Raw genomic sequence first — 22,013 nt, 5'->3', positions numbered from 1 at the left:
AGATTAATTAGGCAGCAGTTAGTAGGGTAGAATGCTACAGGAGGGACTTAAAGTAAGGATCTAGTTGTAGTTATAGCATTATCCCCAAAAATGAAGACTTTAAGTACATTGAATTTTAGATTTCAGTAGTTTATTCAGGTGGAATTGGCCTAAGAATGAATGGAGCTTTTCTTAGAACTTTATTAAAAGGTACCGTTCCTTGCTGATCAGTGGAACTTTACAGATGCAGGTACTGCTTATACGGTACATCTCATCATCTGATTTGACAAGCAGTGACTTCTATGTCGTGCACATTGTGTAGGCAGTAGACATACAAAGATGAAAAAGACTTGATCCTTTCCTCAAAGTAGTCATCATCTAGGAGAATTGAAAACCACCCAAGTCATTTTATTTGGATTGCACACGGAAATCTTAGGTTTAGGTTCAAGCATTGTTAGACTGACACAATGTAGGTATTTGTGGCAAGACAATGTGAGTATTGTTGTCAACAGACTAAAGAATATAGACTCAATGCATAGCTCCTTTTAAACTTCAGTTGAAATATGGGGAAATGTGAAACACTGAATATACTCTAAAGAGGACAGAAAGCATTAGCTAAGAAAAAAATGAGAGGAAAAAGTTAAATGCCATAATGTCCTGTACCACTAACTGTTATCAAAGTGGGGAAGATGACACAAAAATTAGCTGACTGTGGTGGTGCATGCCTGTAATCCCAGCTAATTGGGTGACTGAGCAGGAGGATAACTTGAACCTAGGAGTTGGAGGCTTCAGTGAGCTGAGATCCCGCCACTGCACTCCAGCCTGGGCTACAGAGTGAGACTCTGTCTTTTTTTTTTTAAAAAAAAAAGGTTAAATAAATAGAATAGGGAAGATGGTTAACTAGATCACTGCTACAAAGAGGTGTATGAGAATTCTATGATTAATATTATGACCATTAGCCTTTATTGAGCATTTATTCTATGCTAGGTACCATGTCAGGTGCTATATGTATTAATTGAATTTCTTGAAATGAAATGTGAAGTAGGAAGAGGTATTTTTGATGTTTCCATTGACTTTTTTACACGTGCAATTGACTGTCAATTATTATTTTCTGGTTTAGGTACCCTTGGCATATGATGCTTAATGATTACACTAAATATGTGCTGGAAAATTTTCTTCTTTATATGAATAGAGGGATTTATTTTTAACACATCGTTCTTTTAAATTTTTATTTATTTATTTATTTTTATTATACTTTAAGTTCTAGGGTACATGTGCACAACATGCAGGTTTGTTACATATGTATACATGTGCCATGTTGGCCTGCTGCACACATTAACTGATCATTTACATTAGGTATATCTCCTAATGCTATCCCTCCCCCGTCCCCGTACCCCACAACAGGCCCCAGTGTGTGATGTTCCCTACCCTTTGGCCAAGTGTTCTCATTGTTCAGTTCCCACCTGTGAGTGAGAACATGCAGTGTTTGGTTTTCTGTCCTTGCAATAGTTTGCTCAGAATGATGGTTTCCAGCTTCATCCATGTCCCTACAAAGGACATGAACTCATCCCTTTTTATGGCTGCATAATATTCCATGGTGTATATGTGCCACATTTGCTTAATCCAGCCTATCATTGAACACATCATTCTTAATTTTTCATTTCTTTGCAACTGCAATTCTGTCTCCACAAAGTATACTTCTGCAGTTACTGCTTTTGAGATTTCTGGATCAAATTTAATTAATTATTCTTTCTTATAATACTGTTCCTAGTCACTACTGTTATAGCAGGTTTTTGATACTTAGCTATAATTGTTTAACATAAACATTATAATTGACAAAAGGGATTGAGGTGTTTTAATGGTTAAAATAAGATGAAACTATGGTGAAATAATAACTACAAGTATTGCTGGTAAAATACTGGATTTTTTTTTTATTTCTCTGATTTACATGAAAGTGATTTTTATGATTTTAGTTTTAAAGATATATGTCAGAATACACAGTCAGAATTTCCATAACTTGCTTCATTAATGGTTGCCCAATTAATCTTCCTCAGTAGCTTTACTTATACAACATATTACATATGTGGCAGGGCATAAAAGGGGAAATATATTATTAATATGTTATTTATAAAGGCATAATTATATGCCACATGCCAAATTCCTCCATTCCTGGACCAGACATTTTCAAAATGGAATAATAATATTGTTGATTTTTTTCCCCCATTGTAGTATACAATTTAAACAGCACTTATTTATATATTTCCTTCTGACCAAGGGGCCATGCTTGAAAAAATTATTATATAAACAGAGCAGAACATAAACAGATGCTTCTAAGACTAAATGATATTTAACTTTAGAGTAGAATTTTAGCTGTGAAATTTCATATTAGTGTGTGTTGTAACTAATTTCCCTTCAAAGGAAGAAATAGGTTATCACTTAAAAAAATTGATATCAGGAGATATGCTTGAAACCATACTCACCATTCAGCAATAACAAGCATTTTATTAAATATGCTTGTCTTATGGCACACTTGATATTAGTATTATTGACTTGTTCTGATTGATTTTTTAAGATAGCTTTTGCTTTTCTAATGGCTTAAATAAATAACTGTTAATTTGGAGATGTTAATACTTTTGTTTGTTTTGTTATACTTGTTCACAGGTGGCAAACTGTGGTCATATATCAGTAAATTTCTAAACAGAAGTCCTGAAGAAAGCTTTGATATCAAGGAAGTGAAAAAATCTACACTTGCCAAAGTTCACCTGCAGCAGCCAACTTCTAGTCCTCAGGACAGCAGTAGCTTTGAATCCAGAGGAAGTGATGGTGGAAGCGTGCTTAGAGCTCTGCCTTTGAAGAGTAGTCTTACTCCAAGTTCTCAAGATGACAGCAACCAGGAAGATGATGGCCAAGATAGCTCTCCAAAGTGGCCAGATTCTGGTTCGAGTTCAGAAGAAGAATGTACTACTAGTTATTTAACATTATGCAATGAATATGGGCAAGAAAAGATTGAACCAGGGTCTTTGAATGAGGAGCCCTTCATGAAGACTGAAGGGAATGGTGTTGATACTAAAGCTATTCAAAGCTTCCCAACACACCTTGCCGATGACAGCGACAGCCCCAGCACACAGCTGAGAGCTCACGAGCTGAAGTTCTTCCCCAACGATGACCCAGAAGCAGTTAGTTCTCCAAGAACATCAGATTCCCTCAGTAGATCAAAAAACAGCCCCATGGAATTCTTTAGGATAGACAGTAAGGATAGCGCAAGTGAACTCCTGGGACTTGACTTTGGAGAAAAATTGTATAGTCTAAAATCAGAACCTTTGAAACCATTCTTTACTCTTCCAGATGGAGACAGTGCTTCTAGGAGTTTTAATACTAGTGAAAGCAAGATAGAGTTTAAAGCTCAGGACACCATTAGCAGGGGCTCAGATGACTCAGTGCCAGTTATTTCATTTAAAGATGCTGCTTTTGATGATGTCAGTGGTACTGATGAAGGAAGACCTGATCTTCTTGTCAATTTACCTGGTGAATTGGAGCCAACAAGAGAAGCTGCAGCAATGGGACCTACTAAGTTTACACAAACCAATATAGGGATAATAGAAAACAAACTCTTGGAAGCCCCTGATGTTTTATGCCTCAGACTTAGTACTGAACAATGCCAAGCACATGAGGAGAAAGGCATGGAGGAACTGAGCGATCCCTCTGGGCCCAAATCTCGTAGGATGACAGAGAAACACTATGCTCAGGACGATCCCAGGATGTTATTTGTAGCAGCTGTTGATCATAGTAGTTCAGGAGATATGTCTTTGTTACCCAGCTCAGATCCTAGGTTTCAAGGACTTGGAGTGGTTGAGTCAGCAGTAACTGCAAACAACACAGAAGAAAGCTTATTCCATATTTGTAGTCCACTCTCAGGTGCTAATGAATATATTGCAAGCACAGACACTTTAAAAACAGAAGAAGTATTGCTGTTTACAGATCAGACTGATGATTTGGCTAAAGAGGAACCAACTTCTTTATTCCAGAGAGACTCTGAGACTAAGGGAGAAAGTGGTTTAGCGCTAGAAGGAGACAAGGAAATCCATCAGATTTTTGAGGACCTTGATAAAAAATTAGCACTAACCTCCAGGTTTTACATCCCAGAGGGCTGCATTCAAAGATGGGCAGCTGAAATGGTGGTAGCCCTTGATGCTTTACATAGAGAGGGAATTGTGTGCCGCGATTTGAACCCAAACAACATCTTATTGAATGATAGAGGTCAGGAACTTTTGCAAATGCATTTCTTTTTATTCGCTGTTGCTTCCAATTAACTGAGTAGGCGTTTTATCTTGTAATTAGTATCTTCATTTCCTGTCTAGAGCTTCATTATCAGTGCAGCAAATTCACCCCCAGTAATAGCTTCTAGTACTTAATGATGCCATTATTCTTAATGATACTGTTTTTAGCTACAAAAGGAGTAATTACAGTTCACTTCTGCAGAAAATGGAAGAGAAAAATGTTTTGATTTCTCCTGTCGTTTTGTTTTTAGGACACATTCAGCTAACGTATTTTAGCAGGTGGAGTGAGGTTGAAGATTCCTGTGACAGCGATGCCATAGAGAGAATGTACTGTGCCCCAGGTTAGAGCAATCTCCTAAAATGTTTCACTTGAAAAAGTGATTCGGCAGCTCTCATTTCTTTATAGAAGTTGTATTTTTGTATCTTTCACTAGCAGTTTACATATGTGTTAGATTGGGTTATCTGTTTAACCCTTCAAAAAAAGAAAATTTGGGGCTGAACCAATTAAGTAATTCATAGGTATATATGTGTATGTGTGTCCATATATTTATTATTGTTAAATGAGTTTATATCTCACTAAGAACTGCAGTGAATTCTTAGAAATGTCTTAGCTTCTTAGTGTTTATAGGGACCTTTAAATACCCTGAGCCTCTTTAGATTCGTGATTTTTTTCTTTCTTTCTTTTTTTTTTTGAGATGTATCTCACTCTGTCATACAGGCTGGAATGCAGTGGTGCTGTTATGGCTCGCTGCAGCCTCCAACTCCTGGGCTCAAGCAGTCCTGTTGCCTCAGCTTCCGAGTAGCTGGGACTACAGGTGTGCACCACCATGCCTGGCTAATTTTTTTAAAAGCATTTCTTGTAGACATGAGGTCTTTCTGTGTTGCCCAGGCTGGTCTAGAACTCCTGGGCTCAAGGTGCTGGGATTACAGGTGCATGCCACTACTCCTGGCTAATTTATTTATTTATTTATTTTGTAGAAACAGGGCCTTGCTGTGTTGCTCAGACTGGTCCTGAACTCCTGGCCTCAAGCAATTCTCCTGTCTCAGCCTCTGGAATAGCTGGGATTACAGGCATGAGCCATGGTACCTGGCAAAATGGAGGTTTTAAAAATGCAATATGATTTTAGTGATGTGCCAACCTGGCATTTTATAAGAGATTTTTGTAGACACAACAGTTTTATCTTGCCCTTACTGTATTGTCTTTATTTTTAAAAAATTAGAGATTTATTTAATAATAATTCTAATAATTTATTCTAAAAATTTAGATTTATTCTAATAAATAAAGCAAAATTTATTTATTAGATCTTTTACTGACAATTATAGGTAGCGTAAGCATATGAATTGCATTTGAGTTGGTTTTTCTTAGTGATCAGTGCAGATGGGGCTGTGTTATGAATCCAAAGTTTGTTCACCTTTTGCTTACCGTTTAGCCTCTTTGGATGGCCAGAGTCACTTCACCTGTCACCCCATTGGCCTTCAAAGGAGTTTCAAGCTGATTTTTTTGACATAATCTGCTTAGGTGTTGATCAATATAGTATTTAATACTTACCAGCTAACTAATGTACTGATGCTAACCTTGTTTCTCTGCATAATGGGAAGTGACGATAATAAGGATTAGAAGAGCTAGATTGTTTCTAGTTACAACTTTCATTGTTAAGAATTATTTCCGCAGTAGAGAATACCAAAGTTTTCCAGCCTATAAAAAAAAATCCCAAAACGTTCCTGAAAACAACTGTTAGGGTTTTGTTTTCTTTCCTCCTTCTTCCTTCAAATTAAGACTGTTTGGTTTTTATTTATTCTTAGACACAATAGAGCACACCTACATTTTTTTTCTCAGATAGATAATGTGATGCTATATTTTGAAATCATATTAGTTAATAGGATAAAAAATTTCATGTTGAATTCACTTTATTACAGTTACTTGATTAAGAAAAAACCAGATCCTCCCCACTTTCTAATTTGATAAGAAATAACATTTTAGGTTCCAATGTACTTAGAAATATATTTGTTAATTATAATGAATTTGAAAATTTTAGGATCAAACTTAATTTTGGAGTTTTTTTGAATCAAGCCTGTTACATCCTAAAGTGAAGTCTGATGGTAACTATATAACAAAACCAAACATTTATGGAATATTGTTTAATATTTGTAAGTAGCCCTTATTTCTTATTTTTGTTATTACTTTCCTTTTTTTTCCCTGGTTCCTAGTAAGTGTATATATTGTTACTTATTGGAAACTATCTGTAAATTTGTGCTTGAGCATTATAGCAGATTATTTTTCTTTATTCTCAAGCACAGTCAGATTTACTTTAATGTCCATAACATGTTGGTATCCTGAGAATTTTAATATGTGTAGAACAGAACCATATTACATTCATCAGCAGATATACACTTTCAATTTCATATACTGGAATAAACCAAATTTAATACAGATCAGTTTCTAAGTTCTAATTTTTAAGCCTTGTCCCAGAAATTACAATTCTCTTAGTTGACCAGCAGGTGGCAGTCTACCATTAATGGATTTTGCTGTCCTTTTCCAGGTTGTCCTTCACTAGCATTTGAAAAAAGCTGTAGTCTGAAGAGGTGCTTTGTTGTCATTATTTGCATAAAAGAATTGTGCTTCCAAGCTTTGTGAGTTGCAAAAGTGTTCTAGTGTTATGGCATGCTTTGTGAACAATGTGGAAAGGCTTTCCATTCATTGGGCCTGTTAATTTTAGCAACTAGGTAAAACAAAACAAGTAATGGCCTTAAGAGAAAAGTAACACCAGTGTTCTAATTAAGATTACCTTAAATCTAGAGAGTTATAGAACTCAGTTAAGTCTATGTGCTCGCACCCCTCACTTACAACTCAAGGGGAATTAGAGCAAAAATTTGTGAATTACTGTTTGCCCCAAAAGTTCATAGCAGTGCTACTGATAAATCAAAACTACAAATAGGTTTTCCTTTCCTCGAAGGATGGAAGCAATGCTAATATGTTAATATTTCAATGCTTAAAAATACAAATCAGTAACTACATGGGACATAGATTGTTTAACCACCTTTTGATCTACCCTTAGGAACACCAAGAGTTGAAGTAATTTCCTCTCATATGATCCCCTCCCTCTTACTTCCCAAGTCTAACCTTAGTATTATTGTCCAAGTAACTCTAAAGCATGTTAAGCAGCTGATGTTTGGTTAGAAAGAAAAGTTGTCACAAGATTACGATGAGAGCAACTCACTTCTGTTTAAACAGTGTGCACCCTCTACCCTGCCACTTCACCTCCTGGGAATCCTTATCACATATTTGTCCTGAAAACATTATCCACCTGCCCTGTACTTTATAATATCAGCAGTGTATCTTTTTATCTTGTGGATGATGTGCCTTTATATTTTGAGAAAAATTTCCAGTAACAGATTCGATTTGCATGGACAGAAACTTGAGCAAATGCCAAACTAGCAGGGGGGCCATTATTCTGCTCTATAAATAAGTTTTAAAAAGAAAAAAACACACACACAGAAACCTGTGAATCAACATGTTTTGGTCTAATTGAGGGGAAAAGCAAGACAGATAAATTTTGAAATGCAAATGATCACCTTCTGTTATTTAAGTATAGTTTCTGCCAACTTTGTGATCCTAGATTTTAAAAAGTCGTAATTATTTCAACAATGTATACTCCCAAGGATGCCCAAGATTCACAAGTGTCTATAACAAAACTGAGAACTTTTAAAAAAGTTGCCACTTTTTTATATTAAAGAAAACAAATCCAACAACAAAAAGACAAAAACCACGGAGCTTTCTCTGTCTACATCTGTGAAAAAGCCAGCGCATAAATGGCTGCAGCTGCAGACCCATCAAGAGGGTCTTGAGAATACGAATTCACTGATCAAACCCAGCCCTGTTTTCAAAGTAGAAGCCATTCCTTTTAGGTTCACTTTGTATCCTTAGATTATCTAGGATGATTCTCTAGAAAGGTTTTATTTTAAATAAACATCATTCATGGTAAATGGGTTCCTTTCATACCACAGAAACACAGAATGGAGTTCAGGAAGAGAAAAGGCAAAAGAAATAGTCCACAAAGTAGGAACAGATTGTATAGTATGACAATGTAAATATAACACTATCTGGTTTCCACATTAGGAGACTTTTAGATACTTTATTAGGATACTTTTACACAGGTTCTTCTATTTTTTTTGTTGTGAGAGATTAGAGAATGAAAACTGGAGTAAATTGGTTATTTTTCTCTGGAGGACTTTCTTTTGGTTACTCTGATTTTATATCTGTTTTTACACACATAAACACAAAAGTTTTAGCCAAAAGATTTTATGTGCTTTATCATTTGATTTATTAACTTATGATAAAGAATAAACCTTTGGTTATAGTGTTTTAAGTATAAAGGAAAAATAAAATGTCAAGAAAGTATTTTTTTACCACCTTTTTTTTCTTGACTCTTATCATTCAAAAATGGCTAGAAAATAGAACCTGTACTACTAAGCATATAAAATACAAAAAGGAAAACTGATTCTGAGGTGGGAGGATTGCTTGAGGCTGTGAATATGAGACTGCAGTGTGCTATGATCATGCCTGTGAATAGCTACTGCACTCCAGCCTGGGCAATATAACAAGACCTTGTCTCTTAAGCAAAAATATAAGAAAATGATATTTGAAAGCTTAATATACGATCTGAGACAAGTGCATAAAATTATTTGTGTTAGTTAACCTAATATAGTCACTTAAGTTTCCCATTCTAGTTTTGAACAAGTTGATATGGTATCCTATCAGTATGTGTCCTTCACTTTTATTTTCTGCCCCATTATGAGTCTTTAATTTGAAATGCTTGAAATTTACATTGATATTTGTCATTGAATACTTTTCAGACTTGAGGATTTATAGGTGCGTATATGTGTAAATTGAAGAAGTCCAAAATGCTTTTCACTGCAGCCCGATCTCCATGCTCCCAGATGCTTTAATTTGAAATGCTTGAAATTTACATTGATATTTGTCATTGAATACTTTTCAGACTTGAGGATTTATAGGTGCATATATGTGTAAATTGAAGAAGTCCAAAAGGCTTTTCACTGCAGCCCGATCTCCATGCTCCCAGATGTCAAATGACAGCTTTGCTTCCTCTCTTAGGCAATTTCACACTTGGAAACAGCTCACAGCTGACGGTAAAAAGTGAAACATAGAAAAATCATGCTGAAAACTATCTGTAAAAATTCAGTTTTAGAGCATGACATTTATTGACTACTTTTCTTTGTTCTTCTAGCCTGACTTTATCAAATAATCCATGAATATGTTTTGGGGAATAGTTTCCCCTGCCCTTCTCCATAAACGTGCTTTCCGTGGCATTTGTTTCTTTATAGGCATGGAGCTCCATGTAATAGTTATGTATCTGATAATTAAAACTAGGACTCAGACCATGGATAGTTTAAAATATCTTGAGGCTATCAGAAGTTTTTAAGGTTTAGAACTTTTACACAGAATTGAGAACTACCAAACCTGCATATTGTCCCAGATCAGGTATAAACTCATTGCTTGACCTCGGGAAATTTATTTAAGACTTTCTAGGCCTCAATTTAACAGTAGTAAAATAGATTTGTTGGGTGTAAGTAAAATCACAGATGTCAGATCATCTGACATCCTCCTTACACAAAATGTACTCAAAATTGAAGTTTATCTTATTAAGGCAGGCTTTTTCCCCCAAGGGTAAATACTGATTTCTTATCTAATGTTAGTAGAGTTCAAAAGTTATTTCATTTGGATGACTTTCTGAGTATATATTTTTACTCATTTATAGAATTTGTACATAAAGTATATCATGTGGAAATAAGGGATTTATGGAAAATACTTTCATTTAGAGGAATGATGCCAAAACAACTTTTGTTTGGGGTGAAAGTTGAATGTCAAGATTCTCAACAAAGAAAATTGTTTAAATAAGAAAGAAATATTTAGATATGAGAATTTATGGGACCTGGATAATTTCAGCAAACATGAGAAATCTAATTTTAAGAATGTGAGATTGATAGGGAAAGCAAATAAATATAGATGTATATTTCAAAATAATAATGACATAACCAGGAGTTACTACTTTTTTTCCTAAAACAGAAAGAAGGTGGCAGCAAGAGGGAACTATAGGAATAATTTTGAGTAAAATATTTATGGTTAATATTTAAATATTATGTTTCAGACAGTAACTGTTTTATTTACCCTTAAGCAAAACTTCAGCAATAGCTAGCTCTCTTGTACATAGTATTTTAATGTTTTCCTTGAATGATTAACAAGTATGTTTAGTTCTTTGCCCTCAGTTTTTATCATCAGAAAAACCAAATCTGTTTCTTCTTCAGGAGAACCAGTTAATATTTCAGTTTGCCATAGAATAATGACGCTTTTCCACTGAAGAAAATTTCTTGATACACTTCACCACTGTATATACATGAAACTTGTAATATGAGTATAGAGTACAAGCAAAAAAGGCTTCAAGTTAATGTAAGTCTTACCTTGTCTAGGCAAGGCCCTTGTGGTGCAAAGAAGATCAAAGGATCACTTTAGGAGGACTTGGGGGTCTAGAACCCTGGAATCCATGGGCCAGTCACCATCACATCTCAGTTAAGGTTGCTCCATATTGAAAGAGACTAGTCTGAAATCATGATTCTCCTATCAGGCCAGAATGTGATATGTCTCCAGTGGTGAGAATGAGACAAAGTAAGAGTGAAGAATTCAGTCCCTGTTATTAGGCATCTTAGCAACTGACGCATTAGCACATCCCAAGAGAAGTTCAATGAATTGATGTTTTGATACAGAAGAGGTGAAAAACAGTATCTCTGTACATTTCATAGTACGACCTGATATTTGGAGTGGAGGGTTTATGTCAAGCTTTAGATTAGATTATTAAAAGTAAGTTAATCTTAACCTTTTATTTACCCCAAACCTTTTTCTTGATGATTTTGGGCAAATTTCTTTTTCGGAAGAGGAACATGAGACTAGAGACTTATAAAGTATTAGCTACAGTGTAATGCTTTTTATTTTTCATATGTCAATTGACTTTCGTCAAACTATTCAGTAATTGGCCTTACCACTGCATTATTATAAAGAAGAAAGTGAACTGTCTTTTGCCTCTGATGTTTAACAAAGATGTAATGCTGAGTCTCAAACATTATATAGCAGAGCAATTGACTAACTACTTTTATCAAATCATCAGTTTCTGTATCCCATAACATTTTATAAATTTTAATCTCCATTAGGTTACCAGGTCTTAGTCCTTCTAAGCAATTCTTCACAAATTCTTCCTTCAAATAAATGTTTAAAAATGCTAAAGTTTTAAAAAATGAGTGAGGATAAGGCAAGTAGGATTTCTGAAGCTCCTTTAATAGCAGTGCATGTAGCTCTCTGCCTAACACAGCAGCAGAGCGGCAGAGAGAGAGCAAGGGAGCGAGAGAGCTATGCCTGTCATTCTCACAATTTTCAGTTAGCCCTTTTCTCATCAATCAACTGTAATGGCTTTGGTTGGGTAACACTATGACACCCGATGGCTCTTCAGAATGGAGTTGTGATATGATCAATGGAAAATGGAGCATGCTGTTGGTTTTTTCCTACTAGAAATACAGGGTGAGAGAGTAAGCAAGATTGTTTAGAGCTCAGAATTATAATTATAATCAGTCAACCAGAAGTCATGTGGTAGTTACTCATTTCTTATTTTATCTCACAAGAAAACCGTATAGTAATGATACCTATAAACTCCCTTGAACAAGTATTCTTGGCTCTGGAGTGCTGAATCAAGTGGAATTAAGGCGTTTTGACCCAAGTTGTACAGATAATTGCAGGGAAGCTCAGAACATGGTTGCCAGGTCACCACGACAACAAGAAATTCAGAGCTAGGTGGTGGGAGAAAAGTGGAGTTAGATATGTAGCCAAGCCTAGCCTGAACTAGCTGAGTGTGGTCCGCACTCAGGTCCAGTTCCCCACAATACAGCAGGCCCAGGGGTTCAGGTAATTGAATTACCTAAAAGCCAGCTGAATAAATAATGAGGTGGTGGCAGGAAGTGAGGCTAGAGACCAAGGTGAGCCAAAACGAATGTGTGTAGGGTGGAGCAGCACCACATCTCCCCTGTCACCTTGCAGCACTGGGAGAAGAACGGGGCCCCAGCTGCTGCAGACTTCTCCCTCTGGACAGTGCCAGTCTCTGTCGCTGGTCTTCTTTGGATAATACGCTAATTAGAGTAATGTGATTCCAGGAACTTTCAAACAGTTCGTGTACCCTGCTCAACAAATACGGCATTTGAATAAGCAATTGAGTACAATGCTGGAGGACTTTATGGAATAGAGAATGGATAATTAGTCAATGTTTTCTGAAATAGTATAAAATAAGAAAAAAGGAGCAAAATGCCCGTTTGAAAGGATGGGCTAGGAAATGAAAATTCCAGGCTGTAGTTAGTCTGTCACCTAAGAATGAAGATCTGCCTCGGAAATGTGAGGCTGTAGGGAAGTTTCTTCTGTCTGACTTGACTCATTTCAAGTACAAGGCCCCTGTGAACAGCTTTGCATCTTTGAACTTGTAAACTTTAAGCTATTAAACTTTGATATTTTAGTTTATAACTATTAAAGGAGCATTCCAAACCTGGAATTAAAATGAAATCTTATTGTCATAGTTGCTATGGCTTTTAGTTTTGCTTTTGGTTGTAACATTTTCTATTGTCATATACAAAAACTTAAAAAAATTTGTCTCTATATTTAAAATAGTACCCCGGCTAGGTAGCGTAGTTGTCCTACAATGCATGTAATAATGAATTTGTTTTTGATAACATTTAAAAAATATTTCTAATTGATACAAATGATCTCACCAGCCCACCAGCCGGATAGAACCAGCTTACAAATATGTGGCACATTTTATGGAATTAGGTGCCTAAATTCCTTTAATTAAACAGGAATAGAAAAAAACCCTGAGTCATCTCCCGGTTCTGTCTTCTTTATTCCCCCAGGGTTTTTCAGCTTTTTTTTTTTTTTTTTTCCCCCGAGACAGTCTTGCTCGGTCACCCAGGCTAGAGTGCGATGGTGTGATCTCAGCTCACTGTAACCTCCACCTCCTAGGTTCAAGCAGTTCTCCTGCCTCAGTCTCCCAAGTAGCTGGGATTACAGGCGGCCACCACCATACCTGGCTAATTTTTTGTACTTTTAGTAAAGATGGAGTTTCACAAGTTGGCCAGGCTGGTCCTGAACTCCTGACCTCAGGTCATCCACCCACCTGGGCCTGCCAAAGTGCTGGGATTACAGACGTGAGCCACCACGCCCAGCCCAGCTTTCTTTTCTTGATGTAGCACACGCCACCTGTGCCAGAGCAAACGGTACCATCCAGAGGCAGTCACTGTGCTTTGCATGGGGAGCACTGGAAGGTGTCCATTCCACCACCTGAGTTTAGGCTGCCTTCATCTCTTGCCTGGAATAGTGTAGTCAGCTGACTGGCCTCCACTCATCCTCTAATCTTTGTTTCTGCCTGTGGCTGAGTATGCTTTAGACAATGTTTTAAACTTTTTAACCTACAACTTGTAAAAGTGCAAAAGAACTTGATGTAGATCTGCATGCTCAATGGAATGTAAAGAAAACGAATGTGATGAGGGCTTTGGTGGTGCTTTGAGTGCCTTGAATGGACAGTGCTACAAAATACAAGATTGATATATTTATTCAACAAACATTTATTAAATGCCTCCTGTGTCCCAGGCACTGTGCCTAGGAGCCAGAAATAAAAGACACAATTGGTATAATATTGACGGTTACTTTTGAAGATTTACATGAAAAGGAGTCTACCCAAACAGAAGAAATACACAATTGGTTAACTAGGATGTTAATAGACCTTTATAGGTGAATAGTTGTATTTATAGAATGGTAATTTTCTGAGCTAACAAAAGACATGCTTAGCTGTCCCCCTTCCCACAGTTTAGTTCCATATATTGTTGGATACAAAAAATGCTTTCTTCTGTGTTTCTTTCTCTTTGCTCTTTAGTCATCAGCTGCAGTGGAAGACTAATGCTCAGCTCCTGCATAGAAAATCTTTATACACAGCAAGAGCTGGTGAGAGAAATTGACTAGGATTTTGTAATTCTAGTCCCTTTCAATTAGCAACAGATGCTGCAGGGAAAGATTGTCTGTATAGGAATATAGTACTAATGTTTCTGTGCCCTAGCTGACATGGAATGCTCATTGCAAAAGAAAGATGTTCTTTTCCTTGGTCAAAGTTGTCACCGATGACAGATTAGATTTTTTTAACCTTTCTCCTAAATCCATTTAATGAAGTCTGACTCCCTTAGAAGAAAGTTAAATTCTTGACCAATTGTAACAGCATTTCTAATTGAACACTTAAAGAATTTATAGAAAGTTTAGACATTCCAGCTTCCTTTCTGATAGTATAAAGGTATACATTGTGCTTAATTTTAAGGTTATAAGAATTTGCCTTTGTTCTTATGTTGTCTTATTTGTTCCTTATGGGTTTTTTTTTCCCCAAAAGAGAGCTTTGGAATCCTTAAGGTCAAATATTTAAAGTGAACATTTTTATTATTTTGAGAAAAAGAATCCTGTGGCATTAGAAAACTATATTTACCTTTCACCTCCTTCCCTAGTGTATTTACTACTGATTATCATTTTAATGTATTGTATGGATCTTGCGGCCTTAAGATTGGCCTGTCATTCTGATATTTGGATAAAGCATTGTGTTACTTATGTGATAAATTCTTCCAGCATCTAACTATTGGTTTAATTTGAGTATTACATAAACACTTTATTTACAATGATTGCTGCTTTTTAATTAAATTTATATGACTTCTTAACAGTTCCACAGTTGCTATAACTTTGAGAGTGAGAAGAAATGAGGCTTTTAAGATTCTATTCATGTAAAAAAGCCTAGTTAAGAAAAATAGTTTGAGTTCTAAATTATAATAGAATTTCTCTATAAGTGAAATTCTCTTCTAAGAAGATTCTGAACATACTGTATTTCCTTCTGTTTCATGGGGAGAGAAGATACCAGCAACAGAGCATATTGCCAGAAGGAGGTTATGGACTTGTCTCTGGGAATTTTTGGAATGGGGATGGGTAACTATATTGTTAGTAAAGGTGAAGTGAAGAATTAGATGATTTATGTGGTTCTCCTTTAGTGGAAAAACCAGGGAACTGAGTCAAATGGCCTCACCAGTCTGATGGTGTGTCTTAACATGTATCTGTAAATGTGGAATATCAGATTCCCTTATTAAGCATTTTAAAAGTGATGTCTTTTAAAGAAAAGCAAATTCTGAATTTGGGATGTTGAAAGCCCCACAATTGCTTAAAATGCAAGATGCTTCATCTTTATAAAACTTTATGGAAACGTTTTTGTTTAAAGCTTGAGTTTAACTTGCAGTTTCTAGTTTTCTCAATTTTGTATACAATTTCCAGTATAGTGTTAGATCTGTCTTTGGTTATTTTTGCATCATGTCTGACAAATCTATGCAGTTTAAATTGTATAATCTTAAAAGGCAGTGCCTGTACCCTTAGATAAGCATACATCATGAAGCATACATCATGATTTTAGTATGTTGGAATCACATAGTCTCTCCAATGTCTTCCAAACTTCCTCAAGTCTGAGAGTGTGTACTGTTCTTCTTTCCCTTCCTTTCTCATCGCTATATAGACATCTTATGGTTGAGTTCAAGCTTTCTGCTTTTTTGCTCCTTTACTTTTGGGTGCTAAGATTATTATAGTTGCATGTAGGGTAAACATTATTTTGGCTGTAAGAGGGAGACTTGGAAGACTCTGAATATCATAAGGACTATAAAACTTTGTTATTCTGTGTTTTAGCAAGCTCTTTGGCAATATGGGCTACCAAGACAGCATTATTTTTCTGAAAAATATCTTGGCTTATTGAAGAGTGTTCTATGAGGTGTTAAACATGAGTAAAGCAAAGGTAGGCAAAGCACATTTTATGTTGTGATATCTTTGTTTTATTTAATCTTGTTTATTCACTTGTGAAATATGATAGTTTGAATCATTAGTATGAATCAGTAAGATTCTATGCTGTAGTTAGAGTATCAGAATACTGAAGTGAAAGTTCTAGAATTTGACTCAACAGTTTGCACATGTTTGATGTCCTTAAAAATTTATGGATGAGTTGAAATTTAATCAGGAACTGATTCTGTGTCTCCATTACATTAAAAGATGATAATGGTTAGATTTAGTGACCCTGATTCATTTCAGTTACCACCAGGTAATTAGTCTTTTAGGGAAAGAGAGGAGTGGCTGTGTATAGAAAAGAGAAAAGGAAGAAGATTGAGGAATGCTTGCTCATCTTAGCATAATCCACTCTTTGGGCATCTTAGGTTAATGGAGGGAGAAGAAGTTATGAGAAAGGCTCATGAGTGCTTTTGAAAACACTTTCAGGATCATAAAATTACAGATTATAAGAGGTTGAAAGAATGTTAGAGGTCTGGCTGTTCTCATTTTCAGAGAAGCGTCATGATATACTCAGCCAAGCTCAAACAGCAGCATAACCAGAGCCTTGGCAATACATCTGTTTGACTTAAGGATAAAAATCCAGGATTCTTTGATATCACCATCTCTTTTTGAGTTTTTATGGGAATAAACTGAGAAATTATTTTCTGAGGTAATAGTTTATTTTTCTCTGATCATGTTTCTTAATGCCCGTAGTGTGCCACTGCACTTGTGGAGAATAAGGATACTGTTTTACCAAGACTAGAAATTGCAATTATAGAATGTAGTGGTAGGGAATGGGGCATGCCCAGAAACTTAACCCTTGTGTTTTATAGGAAAAATGTTTTGAAAATTGGCAAAAAAAAAAAAAAAAAAAAGTGTTAGAGTTTATCCTTTAAAGTATTTTTCTAGGCCAAACGTGGTGGCTTATGCCTGTAATTCCAGCACTTTGGGAGGCCAAGGCAGGAGAATTACTTAAGCCTAGGAGTTTGAGACCAGCCTGAATAACATAGTGAAATCCTCTGTCTACAAAAAATAAAAATAAAAAAAATTAGCCAAGTGTGGTGGTGCATACCTGTGGTCCCAGCTACTTAGGAGGCTGAGGTGGGAGGATTGCTTGAGCCCAGGAGGTCGAGGCTGCAGTGAACCGTCATCCTGCCACTGCACTCCAGCCTAGGTGACAGAATGAGAACCTTAAAAAAAAAAAAAGAAAACAAAACAAAATGTTTTTCTGCTTGTTTCCAGAGATTTTTCAAATTTGAGGTAGGAGTTAAAGGGGATTTCTCAGCTTCACTGTGTTATTCTTTTAAAATAGCCTCAGAGACTTACATGGTATTTCTTTTCATTCTCTACTTTTGATTTTAGGCACATATACCTGATGTTTGTAGTAACTATCATGTTGCTTTATATATAAATCAGTGTTGTTGGTTTATGCTTAGGTTTTTTTATATAGAGTTTGCAAGTAAAGTAGTTTTAGAGTAGTGGTCTTTGATAGCCACACAACCTCAGGTTTCTTTTTGGCAATATGGTTTCAGTGTATATCTTAAAATTTTTAATCTAAGAATTACTGATATTTAAGGATCTTAAAAGGGCAACCAAATAAAGTCCTTTGTTCTGATAATTGAATTTTTTTTTTTCTGTTTTAACACCTATAAAGAAGAAATTCTACAAGTACTTACCTTCACCTGTTCTCATATTTAAGCTTCCTAGCTGTTAGGAAGTTCTTCTTTGTATCTTACCTAAATACAGCCTAAATACAGAACTCTTTGTCGTAGCTTAGAGTCATGTATGAAAATCAAGGACAGTTGGTCGTGATATCGATTTCACATTAATTAATGAATCCCTGCTTGATATAAAGTCATTTTGAACAGTTTCAAGCTGCACTGTTAAGGGGATGGATTTAAAAATTGTTCAATGTCTTCTTTTCTGGTTTCCATGAAAAGCCAATTTACCTTTTTACAGTTCTTATCCTTCTCTATTACTTCAATATGATTAAAGATGACATTCAGCCTAGCTGCCGTCATAGTTTCAAAAGCAGTTTTTCTTAGATGGGACCAGCAGTCTCCTTAGACCTAAGTGCTGTTAGAAAGCTGAACTAATCATATCCAAGAGGAGGCAAGAAAGAAAGTCAATGGGGTGGAAATGAAGCAGGCTGTCTGTGGAAGAGAGAAGAGATGAAGATCCAGGAAAGATGGAAAATGGGGAGTGACAGAGGTAGACTGTGGTTGACAGCACTACAGTGTCTCCAACAGTTATCTCAGGTGCCACTTGGTGTCTTGGACTAGCTAGCAAGCCCACTGAAGAGTGGGAATATAAGTAAACTTTGCAGGGGTGTCCAATCTTGTGGCTTCCCTGGGCCACACTGAAAGAAGAATTGTCTTGGGCCAAATAAAATACACTAACACTAATGATAACTGATGAACTAAAAAAAAAAAAAGTCGCAAAAAAATCTCATCATGTTTTAAGAAAGTTTACAAATTGGCATTGGGCTGCATTCAGCCCACAGGCTGTGGGTCGCACAGGCTTCCTCTAGGAGATTCTTAGGTCTCTTCCTGCTGTCTGTGTTGCCTCCCATTCAATTGGGGCTTATCAGACACTGTGGCAGTCCACATTTGGAGCAGTACATTGGTCGTTATTTACCTGTTAAGGACCCTGGCAGAAGATTACTTAGGGATTTCAAAGCAGCATAAAGCCTAGTTCTTAGACTTCGCAGTTGAGCAAGTTCACAGAAACCAATACAGGAATCCACCTTGTCTGTCTCAGAAAGTGCCTCTCAAATTTTTCTACTTATGTACTTGACTGTAGAGGTGATATGAAATGAGTATCTCAGGGGACCAGTGAAATAAGATTCTGAGGTTTCTTTGAAGTTTTTTTATCTTGCACATCCATGCAAATTTTACATTGTGTTCCATAATAGGTCTTATTTATTTTAAAAAATAGTAATTGTAAAACAATACTGCATCCCCTCCCCACATACAAGTCTTTGAGACTCAGGAATATGCAGTGTGCTTACCTTGTGGCTTCAAGAACACACTCCCCCTATGCCTCCCCACTAACACATTTCGTCTGGGGTGCATGTTCCCTGCAGTGGTGTGGAAAACAAACAAACATGTAGCTTTTGAGGATCTAGGCTACATTGTTGATGGCACTTTGGACCTTTTGCTGAATTTAAAGGGTACCTTTATAAATATGTTAGCCATTGATTAGACAGACCCATCTGGGCAATCCTCTGCTCAGTTTTAATGGGGAACCTCATGAGCAGAGACTTAAGAATGTGGCTTCAGTCTAGAGCTCCTTAGCACGTGTTACTAGACCCTATAAACCATCTCATTAATTTTTACATTATTGTAAAACCTAACTGGATCAACTGTCCCGCTTCTTCCTGGACACATAAATACAATATTCTCTCCCAAAGTCACCATACCCAAATAAGTTCTTCCATAAGGTTGCTTAGAGATTGTAAATAATTCCTGTAAAGTGTTCAATACGGTTTCTTACATGTAGTGAACAGCCAGGAAACGGTAGCTGCTATATTATTATTGCTGCTATCATTATACAATGTGTACCTACTGTGAACAAAGCAGCATTATAAATGGAAAGTTTTTAAAACTGATGGCTGACAGATAACTTTGGATCTTGATGTAAACAGGTAAAACTTTTTTTTTTTTTTTTTTTTTTTTGATATGGAGTCTTACTCTGTCGCCCAGGCTGGAGTCCAGTGGCGTGATCTTGGCTCACTGCAGCCCTTGCTTCCTGAGTTCAAGTGATTCTCCTGTCTCGGCCTCCTAAGTAGATAGGACTACAGGTGCGCACCACCACACCTGGCTAATTTTTGTATTTTTATTTTTTATTTATTTTTTGAGATGGAGTCATGCTCTGTTGCCCAGGCTGGAATGCAGTGGCGTGATCTCGGCTCACTGCAACCTTTGCCTCCTGGGTTCAAGCAATTCTCCTGCCTTGGCCTCCCGAGTAGCTGGGACTACAGGCGCCCACCACTGTGCCTGACTAATTTTTTGTATTTTTGGTAAAGACAGGGTTTCACTGTGTTAGCCAGGGTGGTCTCGATCTCCTGACCTCATGATCCGGCCTCCCAAGTGCTGGGATTACAGGCATGAGCCACCACACCCAGCCTATTTTTGTATTTTAGTAGAGATGGGGTTTCGCCATGTTGGCCAGGCTGGTCTCAAACTCCTGACTTCAGGTGATCCTTGTAATACCAAGAAGTATACACTGCTTGTGATATGATTAAAGAAAATGGAGTAAATGAAATTCTTGAACAAAATGATACTTAAGAAATAAAACCACTAACTAGGAGGAAAACTGATTATAGCTTCACATTATTTAACAATGTGGCCAAGGCATAGAATTTTGTGGAGGAATAGTGCCTAGTAGAGTGCTTAGTTTATGCTGCTTTGTGTGTGTTGGTTGAATGAATTTGATGGGTTGATACCTTATTATGGAAGCCGAATTGTATATATATACCTGATTAAGCAAGAAATTTGAATGTTATCTAATGGTCAGTGAGAATTTTGAGCAGGGAAATGATGTCATTCATTGCTTGTTTTAGACTGGAAGGAAATGTACAAAAGGTTATATTTTATGATAGAACTGTGATAAATTTCCCTTTTACTTTGCTAACATTTCTAAGAACACACACCCTTTATAAAGTCTAAGAGTACACTTCCAAAGGTGATAGTGGCTCCCTGTGAAATGGGAATGGGGGTGAGGGCAATGTATTTGCATCTGGGAGGGGTAGCATATGTACTTTGAAAGAGAGCATCCAGGGATATGTCCTTCATGAGTATCATTATTGTAGAGAATCCTTGAGTATCAAATCATAGAACTCCTAGAGCCCCTCAGCTCTAACCCTCATGTTATAGATGAGATCAAGTGAATTTCTTGACTCAACCCAGGACTCCTGATTCCTAGTTCATTGTTCTTTTTCATGCATTAAAGTTGTGGAAAAAGCCATGCAGGTGAACAGAAGGGAGGATTGGTTTACGTAGTTTTGTCTTCCCTGCTCCAGAGTAACTTTTCCAGCGAGCCTCAATGTTTTCATATCATCTTGCTGTACTTTAAAAATTTAAAGATTTGTGTCAATTACATATTCATGTAGGTAATAAAAAAATCTCACTGGCCGGGTGCAGTGGCTCATGCCTGTAATCCCAGCACTTTGGTAGGCCAAGGCGGGTAGATCACCTTAGCTCAGGAGTTCGAGACTACACGGCACATGGTAAAACCCCGTGCCTACTAAAAATACAAAATAATTAACCGGGTGTGGTGGCGTGCAACTGTAGTCCCAGCTACTTGGGAGGCTGAGGCAGGAGAATCGCTTCAGCCCCAGAGGTGAAAGGTGCAGTGAGCCAAGATTGCGCTGCTGCACTCCAGCTTGGGCTACAGAGTGAGACTCCTTCTCAAAAAAAAAAAAAAAAAAAAAAAATCTCAGCACCGCAGAGGCAAATCAGTAAAACATCTTGTCATATTTTCTTACCAGTCTTTTTTCTAAATGTATACTTTAAAAATTAGAATTGTATTGTTTTACAGCTTTTTAAAAAGCTATTGTTTTATAGCTTTTTATATGTTTTTATATACAAACATTCACTTAAGTATATGTAGGTGTTTTTTTATTTTATTTTTTGTTTTTTAATATTTATTTATTTATTTATTTATTTGAGATGGAGTTTCGCTCTTGTTGCCCAGGCTGGAGTACAATGGCACGATCTCAGCTCACTGCAACCTCCGCCTCCCGGGTTCAAGTGATTCTCCTGCCTCAGCCTCCTGGGTAGCTGGGATTACAGGCACTTGCCACCACACGCGGCTAATTTTTATGT

The 22,013-nt window shown here is 36.7% G+C and overlaps 1 protein-coding gene across 24 annotated transcripts in view; it reads left to right on the top strand.

The window, feature by feature from the left end:
* RPS6KC1 (ribosomal protein S6 kinase C1) overlaps positions 1-22,013 on the top strand; it is a 211,674-nt gene that overhangs the window by 175,037 nt on the left and 14,624 nt on the right. For 18 of the 24 annotated variants that reach the window (XR_001898922.3, XM_003918804.4, XM_009199047.3 and 15 more), the window contains 2 exons: positions 2,641-4,236; positions 4,508-4,597. Coding sequence is in view for 19 of the 24 variants with exons in the window: in XM_003918804.4 (XP_003918853.2) it covers positions 2,641-4,236; positions 4,508-4,597 (1,686 nt within the window). In the remaining 5 variants the exon portion in view is untranslated. Of the gene's footprint in view, positions 1-2,640; positions 4,237-4,507; positions 4,598-6,292; positions 8,656-14,230; positions 14,299-16,053; positions 16,160-22,013 lie in introns of those variants that run through there. The other 6 variants (XR_642595.3, XR_001898923.3, XR_002519797.2 and 3 more) reach the window with 5 other exon arrangements.

This window comes from Papio anubis, chromosome 1 (genome assembly GCF_008728515.1).
Source record: "Papio anubis isolate 15944 chromosome 1, Panubis1.0, whole genome shotgun sequence".
NCBI lineage: Eukaryota > Metazoa > Chordata > Mammalia > Primates > Cercopithecidae > Papio > Papio anubis.
This window is presented reverse-complemented; position numbering and strand designations above follow the sequence as displayed.